This window comes from Antedon mediterranea, chromosome 3 (genome assembly GCF_964355755.1).
Source record: "Antedon mediterranea chromosome 3, ecAntMedi1.1, whole genome shotgun sequence".
Lineage (NCBI taxonomy): Eukaryota > Metazoa > Echinodermata > Crinoidea > Comatulida > Antedonidae > Antedon > Antedon mediterranea.
Window position 1 is genome coordinate 3,312,691 of NC_092672.1, and position 16,501 is coordinate 3,329,191.

At 30.9% G+C, this 16,501-nt stretch overlaps 2 protein-coding genes across 2 annotated transcripts in view; one reads left to right on the top strand and one right to left on the bottom strand.

Annotated features, from left to right (window-relative positions):
• The window catches only part of LOC140044551 (meiotic nuclear division protein 1 homolog), a 68,180-nt gene that overhangs the window by 28,104 nt on the left and 23,575 nt on the right, over positions 1 to 16,501 (top strand). The window lies entirely within an intron of this gene.
• LOC140044543 (cell adhesion molecule 3-like) lies at positions 8,877 to 14,152 on the bottom strand. The gene is made up of 2 exons (XM_072089100.1): positions 13,939 to 14,152; positions 8,877 to 11,824 (listed from the first exon to the last, which is right to left on the bottom strand). Exon 2 carries the CDS (start codon positions 11,571 to 11,573, stop codon positions 10,170 to 10,172), a length of 1,404 nt encoding a protein of 467 aa, XP_071945201.1. The 5' UTR covers positions 11,574 to 11,824; positions 13,939 to 14,152; the 3' UTR covers positions 8,877 to 10,169.

The window sequence follows — 16,501 nt, forward strand, 5'->3', positions numbered from 1 at the left end:
AAAGAAATAAAGAAACAAATTGTGAGTACTGATTTAAGATATAATAAAAGAAACAGCTACTTTTTAATACATTTCTTAATATAAAGTAAATTTAAATGATAAATAGTTGTACTTTTACTATAACTTGCAATAAACATAAAATGTACGTTTTTAAAGCATACTTTTACTCCATCGATTTTATGTACATGTATAGATATAGTGCCTTTTTAGCTGTTATATTGCATTTTATTGTTCTTTATTTTTATAAAAATGTATCTCATGAGGTAATTTCCCGATTGATCGTAATCAAAACGGTACTGGGTTTGGTCTACTAGCGTTCCTGCTCCCAACCAGTACATCCATTCATAGAAGCCTTAATGAAGTAAGCCTACCTGGTGGTGGCCATAGAACGGTCCCGAGATAACGACTATACTTCGGCTTTAGTCGATAGAAGATTGAATAAATTGTTAGAGATAGAGTATACGATGTTATGATTATGTGTAGATATGTGATTTGTTCTTTTTATTCCAATGATGTTATGTATTTAATAAATTTGTTATATCAATTAATTAAATTATCGTAGATTGCATATTATGCGATGAATATTATTTAATACATTTTTGATATATTATTATTATTATATTAATAAAAAAGATCTTTGTTAGTATAAATTTAAAAATATAGATATAAGGAAGAAAAGCAAAGAGATTATGGAGCGGCTGTACCAGAATATACAACACTAAGTATTGTAAAGTTAATATATTAAAAATTTAGGCGATCTTGTCAAAGGTCAAGCGCCTTCAGCCTGCCACGTTTCGATATTCAATATTGAACTTGACCTGATCTGATCATGTATGTTATGTAATATATATTTGTAAAAAGAATGAATAAATGTGGGTGACCCCCACGAAAGAGAAAAAAAACAAATGCTGGTGTGGATGACATAAGAACAAAGCTTGTTTACCGGTTACCGGTAGTGATGGCAAGTTAGAAAATTACCCAAACCCTTTGAATACTGTTGATATGCAGTATCTTTAACTGATGGTTCTTCATCCTTGTTGGCACAATATAATGTCCTTTATGCTCGATGAATCTTGGAAACAGCATTATAATATAAGCCAAAAAAGTTGTTGACTTGGTCACCAAACAGGTAAAATTCTGGCAGTGAAATACAGTAGCAACTTTGATTGCAGATGAAGATGATCACTTGTTTATACCAAAAACTGCAATATGACATTATTTATTTCATGTGTCATTTCAATTTTGGATGTTTCCATACACGTTTGATCCAATAGACTGGGGTAATAATGTTTCACAACATTAGGCGCTATATACAGTAAATCCACGATATTATTGTATGAAAACTATTAATTTGATATCTAATTATTATACTATAAATTAAACTTATATTTATGTGTGTAGGCCTACATATTACCACTAATTGCAAAGCATATATAGCTTAATGCTTATTGCGTAATAATTGTTTAATGGGCTAGGCCGGCTATGTGCAGGTGTTCACAGGTCCCCAGGGCACAGAGAACTACATGCACAACAGGCCTAGGATATGCGCAAAAGCAAGGCAAGTCAGAAATTTATGCGAGGCATCGTTTTACCATCATCAAAAAATGTGAGGCATCATTTTATCATTTCCCAAAATTTAGGATCGATTATTATTCTTTGAAAACAGAACAGTATCAGCAGTAACATATTACAGCATTTTTATTGACAAATTAACAAATATATTGAGATTAAACGTGTTTTTCACCAATAAATGCATGAGAAATTGACGCATTCCACTTTGTTTTACATTTTGGCTGTGCCCTAGTTAATTCTATTTCCTTATTCTGAATTGAAGGCATTATATATAATACTGTAGATGAAAAAACCTCAAAACGAAACCTCTACTTCCTCTGGTATCCATTATCATTTACTACTATGGCTAATGCTATCATCTTTCACTATTGATAATTTTATAAATTACAGTACCTTTTTTTTGTAAACATTTTGTACTGTACTTTTATAAGTGTTACCCCAAATTTCACAACAATCATTAATATATGGTAAGATAAGATAAGATAAGATAACTTTTATTGATCCTCAACAAGGAAATTCATTGCTCATCATAATAACAAAGAAAACACAATAAAAACAAATAATATCAATACATAAATAAAATAAATTATACACTACTTTTTAGCAGTTTTCTCAATTTATATATTATTATTATACTGATGTCTTTATCAATTGTTGTTTGTATACATTTAGCATGTTTGTTTTTTTACCAATTTTACAATCTATTTCTATTCCGAGAAATGTTTTGATATAAATACGTTGTTGTTGTATTGAATTGATTCTGTGAAGTCTTTTTGACCAACTCTTTCATTATCATTATGAACAAACAATTTGAGCATTGTAGTCAACTTATACCAGCCACGATATGACTTGAATGAAAAAAAAACAATCGTTACATAAAAATAAACAACATAGCATGATGAGTGTATACACGAATCTATTTCGATACGCTAGGCCTATTTTTAAAATATAAATAATTGATTGTTAGGCCTATAATATAGCATAATAGCACGTTAAGAAATGCCTCGCACCTTTTTGAAATTGTAAACTATATGCCTCGCACCTTTTTGAAATTGTAAACTATATGCCTCGCATGCCTCACACTTATATTTGGTGTGCCTCGCTGCCTCGCACAATCGAATTGGAACAATACAATGAAAACCCCAGTGGTCTAATGGTTAGGAGATCTGCATATCAAGCAGAAGGTTCGGGGTTTGAATCTTGGAGAGGGCTTTTTCTCATTCTCACAGGTTTCGTCATTTTTATTTTTTCTAATTAATTAAATTTCATTATATCGGGCGGATTAGAATTTATTCTGTGATGTTTATATACTGTATATATATATTTTTTTCTCTTTTGTGGCGCAAACACTACTTTTATCTCATGTCATTAAATCATATTATTTAACACATTTTTGTTAATTCCAAATGTCATCAGTAACATTTTTACATTTATGAATTCCGTATTACCTCCTTTTTTCATTAATTTTCTTATATTTTTCTAAACACTTGACAATGATCATCATTATCATCTATCTCGTTTTAAAATATTTTACACATAAAGCACAATCCCTTTGTGAGTTTTTCATTTGTTTGTTTGCCTCGCACTTTGTTACTACCCTGTGTGTGTGTGTGTGTTTAAAATAGGCGCCATCCTTGATTTCAACATTGCGGCTGTTTACAGCTTTAATAACAATATATTTGGAATCCTCAGTATCACAAACATACGTATAGAAACTATTTTTAACTTGCTATGTTAATTAAAAGTCAAGTTATAAGCCAAAATACGTTTAAAATGGCGACCATCTTGGATTTCAACATGGCGGCTGAAATAGAATATTTGCAACTTTAATAACAATATAGTTGGAATCTTCAACTAACCCTAACCCTATCACAAACATAGGTATAGACACCATTTTTAACTTGCTACGTCACTTAAAAGTCAAGTTAAAAGCCAAAATAAGTCTGAAATGGCGGCCATTTTGTTTTTCACATTTTAAGGGTGAAGATCTAAAAATTGAGCCGGGTAAAACAGCAAATTTGAATTCAGCACCCCAAAATTACCCTAAAACACATGTTTATTCACTTTTAACACGAAATGCCTACAGCATCTTTTAGAGTGGAAATATGACTATCTGGACTAGTCTACTATAGAAATGATTAACTTTATTCAAACTAAAAATTACATATTTAAAGTCTGATTTAATTTATCTTCATTTTTCATGTTTTTGGGGGACAATACATCTTTAAGTAAAATGTTAAGTTAGCCAGTGGCGTAAAGGCTTTGAGCACTCACTTGCTAAACCCAGGAGCCCTGGAGCTTAAAAGACGTATTAGAGTATGAACAGCCCCAATGCAACTACCCAGTATTTGAGGACCATTGGTAGTGCCAAACTAGGGACCTGCCCCATGTGTTACCCCATTAAAGTTACTCCCCCATTCATGTACACTGAGTACATAGCTGTTTCGACTCGTAAATATATTCTCCCGATTTGACAAATACAAATGATTTTTTGTATACTCGTAACTGTAGACTGTAATACATGTGAATGTTAAGACTTCTTCAGCTCAATTTAAAGTCTAGCTAAGTTGAAAATATCTACAATTGTACATTTAGATAATCTTGTTTACAAGACGGCTATTATTAATATTTCCAAAACTCATTTACCTTTTACAAGATTCACAGTTTTGCTGTAGATAACAATTTAAAAGATTGTCCATAATCCGCTATAGCAGAGTGGTATTTTCAAATTGGCATTATGATTACATTACTGTTCACTTAGAATAAAAAAAAAGCAAGAGTTATTCTACGTCTGTATAATGATATCGATGCAGTCTGTAGAAAAAAAAAACCGGAATGATTAATAAAGAACTGAAAATAAAAATCTGCATAAATGTTTAGCCATAAAGGAATTATTCAGAGTACTAACAATGTATGTATATTAATGATATTAAAAATAAATGTGTTGATTGGTTTTTCGTCACTTCAGAAATTGCAGTTACGTTTAATAAAAATGTAAATTTTATTTGGCACATAGCCAAGGACTGGCCAAGCAAATTTGTCATAAAATACAGGTAAGAATCCATTCATAAGACATGCACATTTGTCAAACAAGATACTATATAACTAAAGTTTTTTTTGTCATGAGAACAAATTCTGGACATCTGACAGGATTTGAACCATTGAATCTGGGATTGGTAGCCAAATATCTTAACCACCAAGCCATAACGCCACTCTATAAAGTGTCTCCGTTTTTAAGTAATGAAATATATTTGATTGCTTCGAATGCAGATACAATATTGAACTTAAAGGAATCTTGACATGAGATAGTGTAACGTTGAGATGCAGCGTCTATACTGTGTCCTTAGGCAAGATGCCTTTCTAATTCTCATTGTCGCGTCCTTCGGATGGGACATTCACTTGGAACGCATTATGAATATGGTTTCTAGCCAAGATTACAAGTGAAAGGATATCAACTGCTATAAAAATCTTGCATAAATGGATGGATATCAGGCCAATTTACACAGACGAGTGATAAAACAGTAATAAAAATATAGAATCTATGTTATTTCTTATGACTTTTTACACATAACGCGGAGTGGACGGGCGGTTTCTGCACAGAATAGATTAAGATTCTACATAGGACAAGTTTTACGAATTTAGTTTCCACTAGCTATAGTGTCAAACAACCAAAATAAAAAATCTGAAGTTGAATAAAAACACAAAAAATTCATTTATTCATCTGATAAAATGTTTATTTATCGTTTTTTTTTTTTTATTGTCCACCTAATTAAAACATCTGTACAAAAAATCAGGGTGCGCTTAAACTCCTTTCTTTTTTCCATTTCAATTTTGTGTAGTTTTCTGTTTTCTGTGCCAACATATAAATCTAAGACCAGAATCAATGTAATTTAGTGGGTCTTTCGTATAATACAATTTGTTTATTTTTATACACTATTTTAAAATAGTTTCTGCCAAAAAAATGAAATATTTTTTCAACTTTCTACATTTGCTTCAATGGCAACCATAACTCAGAATGTTAACACTGGATTGCGCCCTCTCTAAACTTAAAACTTTAATAATTACATTGAGGGCAGTAAAACACTTTATATGTATATCATAATGTGCTATATTAATAATAAAGGGACAGATATTACACACCAAATTTTGATTAATATTATCATGAAAAATTGAAATATTTAGTAGCTTGTTAAGCCCTGTCTACACTATCAAACTTTATGTGATGTGCCTATGGACATGATGATGTCATATCACTACTATATTTTAATATCACTACTATATTTAAGCCTACAGTATCACTACCATATTTGGGCACATCACATTTTTTTTGTCAAACTAGTTTGATAGTGTAAACAGTGCTTTAAAAATAGTAATTTTCTAGGTTTTAAAACATTCTGTCTGTATCAATCAAACATGTTTACTACCAAACATAATTTTCTTTTAAATACTGATTTATAAATAGCGCCCTCTGTCATGAATGGTTTGGTTTTTTTCAATTTAAGATCCCCCTTCTCCGTAATTCTCATTCTCAAAATGATCCATGTACTCCACTGCATGTCTGATCCCTAAATAATAACCAACCCTAATTTTATTGCATTTTTTAACGTACTGTATGTATGACAGCTTCTAAACATTAGGAACAGTAGGCCTATGTAATAAAAAGGGTTACAATACCTCTCTTTTTATACTTTAAATGGAAACAGGATGAAATCCCCCTTTCTTTCCAATCCAGGTTAATTTAGGGCATCTACTGGTGCATATGTATAGTTTATTATAAATTTGAAATGAAGAGAAATTAATGAAAGCCTTATAATTGACAGAAAAATGGCCTTTATGGCGTGTAGATCTTCCAACCCAAATGTTTTGTATACAAACAATATCTGCCTGAATGGTGTACTCGGCCAAATGTAGCAGAAATAATTTTATATTTCCAGTCTTTTTCACTTATTATTATTATTCTCATGACCTTGGGTAAAAAGCATATGGTATTAGAAATTGTATAAAGTTTATTGCTAATTTGAATTTGTGATGAATGAACAAAGAAAAACAATGCTGGTATAACCGACAATAAACTGCAAAAATCACGGCTGGAATTTTGCTTCATAAATTTATACTAATAGTGTAAATATGTAGATAATGTATAAATTTAAACTTATTAATATATTTTCTGGATTCATGCTAAATATGATGGCATATAAATGAGATGTTTGTGTATGCAAGTGCTGTACCACAATAAGTTGCTATCCATATTGGGACTATCTATTATGCAATAGATCCCTCCCCTGTTAAAGATGTATGTCCTCCAAAAACATGAAAAATGAAGATTAATAAAATCAGGCTTTAAATAGGTCATTTTGTAGTTTTAACAAAGTTGATCACTTCCATATAAAAAAAAACAAAAAAAAAAAACGTTTTCAGTTATAAAATGACAAATAACATTTTAAATTCAACCAGAAACCCATTGGTCTGGCAGCCAATTTGACTATTTTTTTCTTTAATTACAGTTTTTTCAGGTAAATAATTTTTTTCCCCAGTCAAATTGTTTGCCAAAGTGAATAAATATTATGTGACATTAAAATGGCATATTCAACAACAAAAATAAAAAAAAAATTTTCATGTGGACAATAAATCTTTAAGGGGACACTCCTATTAAGGGGCGATTTATTGTGAAATTAACAGGGAAAATATATTTTTAACACTAAAGCCAACCCCAATTCAGGGGACACTCCTATTAAGAGGACACTTTTTTTGTTATAAAAGTGTCTCCTTATTATTAAGGGGACACTTTTTTTTTGTGAAAATGTTCCCTAATAAAGGTTCCAATGCACTTTTCTTCTTTAAATACTTTTATTCTTTTATTTAGTGTCAACTGAAAATGTCCACATCCATATCAAATAACGTTTTTTCTTTTAAATTTATTATAGTTTTTGTATCAACCTTTGGTATACAGTATATGGTTGAATATATTTTCTATATCAATTTATATACCCAACAGAACATAGAATAATTCATTAGCTTTATTCACCAATATCAATCTTGATATAAATGTTTGCAAGTGACTAATACTCGTTTTTATCACTAGAGTTTTTGTGTGGAAAAAATAATAATTTTTCTATTATTGGTTGCTTTTAAAGATTTAAATCAAAATATTTATTGATTACCGTTTCATTTTTACAATCTCCCTCCGATAAGTGAAGGATTTCTCACCGTTTAGTAAGATTTTTTAAAATTTAAATAGTTTTAACAGTTTGGTTTAAATGATAATGTTTAAAACACTCTTGTTGTATTAATGCTAGTTTATAGAATTGCAATGTCGGCTGTTTTTTTTTATTACCGTTTCCACTATTAAAATGGAAACACATTTCATCGTAAATCAGTAGCCTAACACATACATAGATTAACTGAGATTTTCAGTAGGCATAGAATGTGGACATGTGGGAAATCGTAGAATCCTAGTATCGGTGATTAATTCATGCATTTTTAGATCATTCACCGTGTCATTTACTCGGAGATTAATTGCCGCTGCGGAAGTTTGGTCACACTAATACTGCATTGCTAAGTGCATCTTTACTTCTCATAGAGCACGAATGTGAATTAAAGTGTATGGCTGAATGCGTGTCTGGAATATTTATATCTCAATTTTACCTCAAAAAGTAGTACTCGTAATGCCTATACTACTTTAATATTACCTTCGTTTCATATTGAAGTTCATTCAAGTTTTTACATCTTTATATATTTTTTATTAAAAATCAAAATGCTAGAGAAGATGCACCTATTATGTTTAAATAATTAACATACATACAGGGTTTTGTTAAGGTCGCAGATGCAGAGACCTTTTCATCTGTAACGTCATGTCTTGGCCATCGTCTGAAACTAAATTCCGCAAAGTAAATACTCCACTCATAATTGTAATGAACTTTTCCATTAAATAAACTCTGTCTACACTATCACACTTTATGTTACAAAAAAATTGATGTGCCCATATATAGACATGATGATGTCATATCACTACCATATTTGGGCATATCACTTCCATATTTAGGCACTATCACTCTTTTTTTTGTCAAACTAGTTTGATATGTAACCAGAGCATTATAAGCCTTGCCTACACTATCAAACTTTATGTTACAAAAAAATTGTGTGCCCATATATAGACATGATTATGTCATCACTACCATATTTGAGCATATTACTACCATATTTAGGGACATCACTTTTTGTCAAACTAGTTTGATAGTGTAGACAGAACTTTAGTATATATATAAATTAACATTAATAAATAAAACAAAAAGCTTATTCAAGGTTTTTAATCATTTTATTTTTCTTTTGCAATTTATAGTATTGGATAGACATTTTTAAAAGATATATAACAAATTTACAATAAATAATAGGTGATTTATGCTAAATAGATATAATAAACGTATATACATTTGTCTCGTTTTACTTCTAAATTAAACATGTGAGTGGGTGCAGATAGGAAATGTCTATGTAGTACGGTACATAACTAATTCATACTGTATGAATTTGTATGTAATGTACTTTACAGGCAGATTGGTTAAATTTTGAATGGGTAAATAATAATGAATTAAACATACAGGGTGCATACTACCTTATTTGGACATAAGTTGAAAATGAAGAGAGGGTTGATGTTGTTTATATTCATATTTGGGTAAATGTTGGTGTACAATACAAATCACTACATTAACAGGTTGTTGCATCGGTGGGTTTGTTAAAGAAATTGTTCAAAATTACACATTCATTGTTTACATACAATGTTTAATAGGAATTGGAATTGTTGATATACAGAGGTTTATGTCTGTGAATTATTTTAGATGCTCAGTTTACTCCTACCCTAAACGGATTTTTTCCGTTGTTTTTTCCCATTTTTTTGTTTCCACATTTCTGCAATTTCAATTACTAATTTCAAATAAACAATAACAAACATTTCATATTTTATAATAAATAGACTAGGTATCCATAATAAGTGCCAGATGTTACTTTTGATCATCTCTATTGTAATTAGCCAACATACCTACAGTAGTTAAAAACTGCCTTATGCCAGTCTGTATTTGATAATAATAGTTAAGGATCTACTCTATATAAATGGAGTGGAGCTGTAGCTTGGTGGTTAAACGTGCTTGCCTTCCAATCCCAAGGTCCCGGGTTCAATCCTGACCTAGTGCAGGGTTGTAACTCATGACTCTTTCAACTCCACTCCCTAAGCCTCAAATGAGACTTAGTTTATAAGCATGATAAATTATTAAATACTTTATCCATCCTGTAATTGGCGAGTTACTCGCTGTTGGATGAGTATGAAGAAAAAAAAAAATAAATAAATAAATAAAACTATAATATTCAGATCTCAAACAAACACAGAAAATAATATTTTAATGAATGCGTCACAGAATTGATAAAAACCACACACGTACAACTTCAGATAAATAGATTTGTCCAGAAAACTAGTATGAATCTTAACGTATTCCAAATTCTTATTATTTTAAATCCTATCTTGGATTAAAACATTGGTGTCCTAAGTTTATAATTTGAAGAGACGATAATTAAATAAAAATAAATTACGAAAACAGCATTTCAACATTTTAAATATAAATAGATTTACGAGAGTATATAATCGACAGTTCTTTGTCTTCAATTTCTTCCATAACCTCAGCGTACGTCGAATCTAAATCGCCTCCCGTATCGGACACTTGGACCGCCACTGATCTTCTCCATGATGCGTACTGTTCTTCGCTAGGGACTGGCGGTAAAACACGATCTTTTGGTTCAAAATAAACATCTGGCTGCGGGATTTTATGACCGTTGACGTCCATAACTTCGCGACATGCTGGTCTGAAACAAACGGGTATTACAGCAAAGAAAACGATAATAACTGAAAATATTCCTACGATCAAAAAGATAATTGCGACAGTGTTCGTTTCAATTGACGAAAAGTTATCATCGTTGCCGCTCTCAACCGGCGTTACCTTGCCATTTCTTTTAAATTCGTCTTCTGGTGGATCAATGCCTTGAACAATTAAAATAGATTGATCTTTTGCATAACCAGCAGTATTATAAGCAACGCACTCGATTATTGTGCCGTTCATACGAGTTCGTGGACTATACAAACGAAGGTTACGTCCAGAGGGATCGATATCGTAGAGTTCTTGCTCGATATCGGGATCAAAATGCCACGTGTGAATAAATGGTTCTGGATTTCCTGTGGAGTTGCAGAACATGTAGACTTGATCTCCAGCCGTTGCGAACACAGGCTCAATGTGGACCGTCGGTAGAAAGTCTATTTCCAACGGACCTGCCGTACAAATTTGTACAATGTTTGTATCAAATTCTGTGGTTAACCTACATGTAAACTCTGCAAGATTATGAATTTTGGTAACTTCAAACGAAAATCGTGACTGAACAAATTCCAAATCATTATTAACATTTATTGATCCAAAGTCTACAGGTTCTCCATTATAAAACCACTGTAAAGTGACAGAGGGCATCAAGAACTCAGCTATACAGTTTAAAATGACCCTTGACCCTTCAATAAACCGATAATCTTTGGATGATGAACTGCATTCTGGGTAATTGAGGCTTGGCTTTTGCCAAACTTCAAGTTCTGCATAATCAGATTTATAAATTGGATAAATTGTTCCTTCTTCAAATATTGCGCATGCATATCTATTTGCATCTGAAGGTCTTGTGACGTTGAATGCGAGGATGTACCCAAAGATGTCCAGACGAACCCTCAAGTGGTTTAAATCTACCAATAACCTGGTATTTTTTGTGATGCGTTCTTGATCCCGCATCCATCCGAGAGTCTGTCCGTCCGTCAGTTCTTGGGCTTGGCAGTACAGATTTGCTGATTCACCAACATCTACACGGATGTCGGTTGGTTCTGTTTTAAATTGTTGCATAAAAGCGCTTCCTATGTAGTTCATAATTATAATGAAATTAAATAAAATCCAAGTTCTGTTTTTATTTTTCTGACCGCCGACTTCCATTTTTGTAATAAACGTGGCCTTAAAGTACGTAGAGTATGAGCAACTTCAAAATGCTTTCAATGAAACTTTGCGTAAAAACAACTTCAGTTCAACCTTTCAATTCATTTCTCGGCAGTGGGCGTCTATGCAATTGTATCTGTATCCTTCTTAATTAATGTTTGTTATTAAACTTTAATGATCTTGCTAATATCTTGTTTGTGTACCATCTCACCTTTGTGTTGTTTGTTGACAATTAATCTTTTCCAACTCACCTGAAAGAAAGATAATCGTATTTGGGTATTATGTGGAAGGCAAGCATAAACGAGAAAACAAATGAGCCTATTGTACTTTACAAGATAGTGCTTATTTTGAAAGCCTTAAAAGGTAATCAAGTGAAATGAATTTGTGTGTTTGTTAATTTTGTGAATTATAGCTGCCTGCTTATTAGAAATCGCTCATTAAACAGTAATGTTTTCAGTACATCCTTTAATTTCTATCTGGTCTTTAAACTGTTTACATTGTCCAGTACTTTAATTAAACGCATCTAAAATATTCCCTTGGCATTTGATTAATAAATTTAATTGCATCATATGGTATGGTCATTTAGTTCTATTTAACTGATGATATTGAATGGTTCCTTATACAATGGCTGGTCACATGTAATATAAGATTTTATAAATAATCCAACACGATTTTAAATATTTAAAATAACCTTCTATCCCAGATAGGATTGAATTTAGTCGATATTTTTGTAAAATTACTTATTTATAATGTTTGTACTGTGGTTACCTCTAGACCATCATAAGGTATGGTCATTTAGTTCGATTCAACTGATATTGAATGGTTCCTTACAATGGCCACATGTAGTAATAATTTTGAGATTTTATAAATAATCCAACACGATTTTAAATATTTAAATATCCTTCTATCCCAGATAGGATTGAATTTAGTCGATATTATTGTAAAATTACCTATTTATAATGTTTGTACTCTGCTTAAAACCTCTAGGCCTATACGTTTCTATAGCTGTATAATAGGTTCAAGACTTTTTGTTTAAAGTAGGGACATTTCCATATTGAATGAAGTAGTCACGTACAAAAGTAGTTCTACGATGTCAGTCCGTGATTGATTAAGATGCTATGAGAGGGATTCGTGCAATACAACCCATATTAATGGCTAGGAAGTTAGTATGGCAACTATTAATAGTAGTATTAGACTATTTTCATCTACGACCAAATTACTATGTTCATCCTACATAACGTTATTTGATGCAATTTTCATAATCTTTCATTTTGACTGACTATCAGGTTTTGTTAAAGGTTTCAAATTCTATAATATTCAACCCTCATTTTTTGTAATGTAAGTTTCCATCCAATTCTAATTTTTATTTAAGAAATGATTTTTTAAGGATACAATGAACGGACTGTAATTATTAAAATTATATTGCATTATTATATTAAAGTTTATTTAATTTGAAATGATTAAAATGTCGATCAAATTAATATAAGTAATCACCAGGAAAATGAAATAATTTAACAATGCTAAATGATTTAAAATTAATTTTTAATATTAAATACCAATAATATGTTAAATTAATTGAATAAATGATCAAAAAATTGTAATAATTGAATGTTTGTAGTATGATTAAATGCCTAGAGTAAATAATGCTATCCTATCCATATTATTATACTTTGAACTACTGTAATATTTATTAATGTTCTATCTCTTCTCAAGAAATACTTTAGAATTGATTTAATGGGAATAATTTATTTAGTATGCTAAAGGGGCCAACGACATGGATTTAATTCGTCCTATACAAACATTTAAAGGGTAGATCCGGGTTTAAATGTTATAATGTTTATTATTAAATTATTGAATGTTGATAATATAAACCCAATTTTTCAGGCGGTAAAGTAGAACAGGAATGGTGAAATAATCTCCTGTTATTAAAAAATGATGCTACAGAACTTTTTCATTGGGTTATCAGCTTTTTATAAGATCTACACAAAACTCAGCAAAAATAAAGTAATTGGTAATTTAATAGGAATGATTCAACCCCTGACCGTATAATTTTTAAAATGATATTTTGATTCATAACATTTTATCAAAATCAAATATAATTTATTTCTATTATGAAAAAAAACAAACCGTCAAATCAAACCATCAAACTGGTACTGTTATCTGGATTGTGTTATTAATTATTCACACATTGAAATATCAATTTAGCATTTACACATTCCAGTTTTGATACTATCAAATATAGGCCTAGATTTGAATTTTACAAATAAAATTTCTACTTTCTTATTATCTTTATTTGTGGTACATAATACTACCAGTACCAACATTGTTAAAAAACTTCATATTGTTACTTATTTACTGAACTTACCTCTGTTTGGGAATATCAACTGTAAAACTTCATTGTTACAATTGAATTCACTAAAACTTGATAAATAGTGATCAAGTATACTATAACATTAGAAACTATTGTCGGTGTCGTGTAAACAAATTTCCTTTTGAAGTATTTCCTTTTTGATATCCGTATAGTTTTTTTTTCTGATTAAATAGGATGCAGATCCGACTGCGGACTGTACTCATTCACACGTCTCATCTCATCTCACTGTTTGACTATAGTGTACAGCACATGTAGCGTGTGCTGGCTGCTGTGGAAGTTACTCATGCATATTAAATTAGCACTTAATGAATATTCATGAGCAGGATGGTTTTAGCTCACACATAAGTGGGTTTTTTTAAAGTTCACTACTGTCTACTACTATTTATCATAGACACTTTAACTTTTCACTGTAATTCAACAACTAGTGAGCAAAATACATAAATAAAAAACAAATTAAGGAATATTTTTTTAGCTCTTCAACCAAGTCATGATAGATTACTGTACTAATCTCAACTGCCTGTTTGTAAATTTCTGTTCTTCATTTTTCAAGATATTTTTACACACTGTGTAATTGTCTTGCTCTTTCATAGGCAATAATAAATATTAAAACGAACAATTTAGAAACAGTGTATTTATTATTTTGTTTAGAGAAACATTTTAAAGTACACAATAAGACCATCCACACATGTGTTAGCGACATTCTATCGTGGTATTGAAACCCTGTCTCATCAATCGAAGATCGTCAATGCGCAAAAAGTTCTCTATCTATATTATACTATATTATTAATATGGAAATGTTGTTACCACTGATGAATGAATAGAGATGAGTCACTAACTTTAGTTTAAGTTTACAGTATCCTATTAGAATGTATACATTATTTTATAGAAGGTAGTCTGTATTCACATGATACAGTATTATTACACAAGCAAGTAATATACAGTATATCCTCTATTAAGGGGACGCCTTCAGGACAAAGCTGTATTTCTTTTGTTATGTATACTATTGTGTTATGCTGAAATAAAAGATTATTGAAAGTGTCTGAATAGGAGAATTGGCTGTAGTGCAGTACCTCTTGTTCAGTAAAGTGTCCCATTAATAGAGGTTCCCCATGAACAGGGCTTGGTTGTAGTATTAAAAACATTTATTGCCTTTGTTCATTCTAAAGGAGATTATGTCCCCTTAATAGAGTCTCCCCGTGAATAAGGGGTGTGCCATAAATAAGGATGTCCCAATGTTGGATTTCTAATGTACAAACACATGTTTTGTCATCATTTTGCCAAGAACAGGCCAATTATAAAGACTTACAATTTTGGAGCACGATGACTAGATCGTATCAAACATACAGTAGCTCATCGAAAAACCATTTTGATATTTAAAGCAGTAGCTGGAAATGACATTGATTTTAATTATCAGAAACCTAATAATATATTTCAAGTGCTTCGGAGATGATACAAATATATGTCAAGCTGTTCTTTGCATTCCCCGACAATTATGGTTATCTTTTCTTTATATTTAATAGGCAAGCAGCCACATTTGTTTTCATTTATCTGACAGGTTATGTCGCCGGCTTCATCCGCTCATATAGCTTGTATCTCATTTTTAACTTTTCTCCAATTTATTTTAAGTTTATGATAGAGAAAAATAATTGTGTTGTCAGTATTTTAAGCCTAATTTAAATACAAATATATTTTACTTTAGGGGGAAAAAGAGAAAGGAAATGAATGAAGCAGTAGTAATGATGTAGTAGTATGAGAAATACGCAGAAAACAGGCTAACTGTGAATTGCATTTAATGAAAAGTCATGTTATCACCCGTGCTTTTATTTCATGCAATTATGCTAATATCAAATGGTACTTTAGGATTTGTTCAATTACAATTGTTAATGTAATCAAGTAACTAACTTGTAGAAAGGTTTTAAAACGTTTTTTCAAAGTTAACAAAATTAACTACTTTCCTGTGTTTTTTAGAGCCCAACCCAGATTAATAAATGGCAAATATGTTTATATTTTATTCATTCATTTATTCTTTATTTCATAATCATTATACATATAAAAATATAACATAATAAAAACTCTTTACATACACAACTATACAAAAAGAATACAATGAATACCTCATCCCGAAATCCATCCCTACTCCTGTTTATCTCATTTACCATTGTACCCCGCCCCAGACTAGATCTATTTTGTGCTCACTTCCTAACAAAAACATTGACGTAAGATTTTTTATATTATTGTTTAATAGGAATCTAATTTAGCGTATGGGTTTATGTGTTAACATATTGTGTTGCATTACCAGGTTAAACAGACTGTTATGTAAGCATGGGTGAACTAGAAAACAAGTGTGCTTTGTACATATTATATGCCAGGACAATGATGACAAATATTATGAAATACAGTATATTTTTTAGGTGAAATATATCCTGTATTTTCTTTACACCTCTTTGGAATGATATACTGTTACCAAGTACCATACTTGTATTTTTTAATATTCACTATCACGGTACAAAATTCTCTATTTTTTTGTACCCAAAATTTATATATACACCAGCGTTGG

Bases quoted from the DNA above. Each gene is read 5' to 3' on its own strand.
- LOC140044543 (XM_072089100.1), bottom strand. From the start codon at position 11,573: ATGGAAGTCGGCGGTCAGAAAAATAAAAACAGAACTTGGATTTTATTT.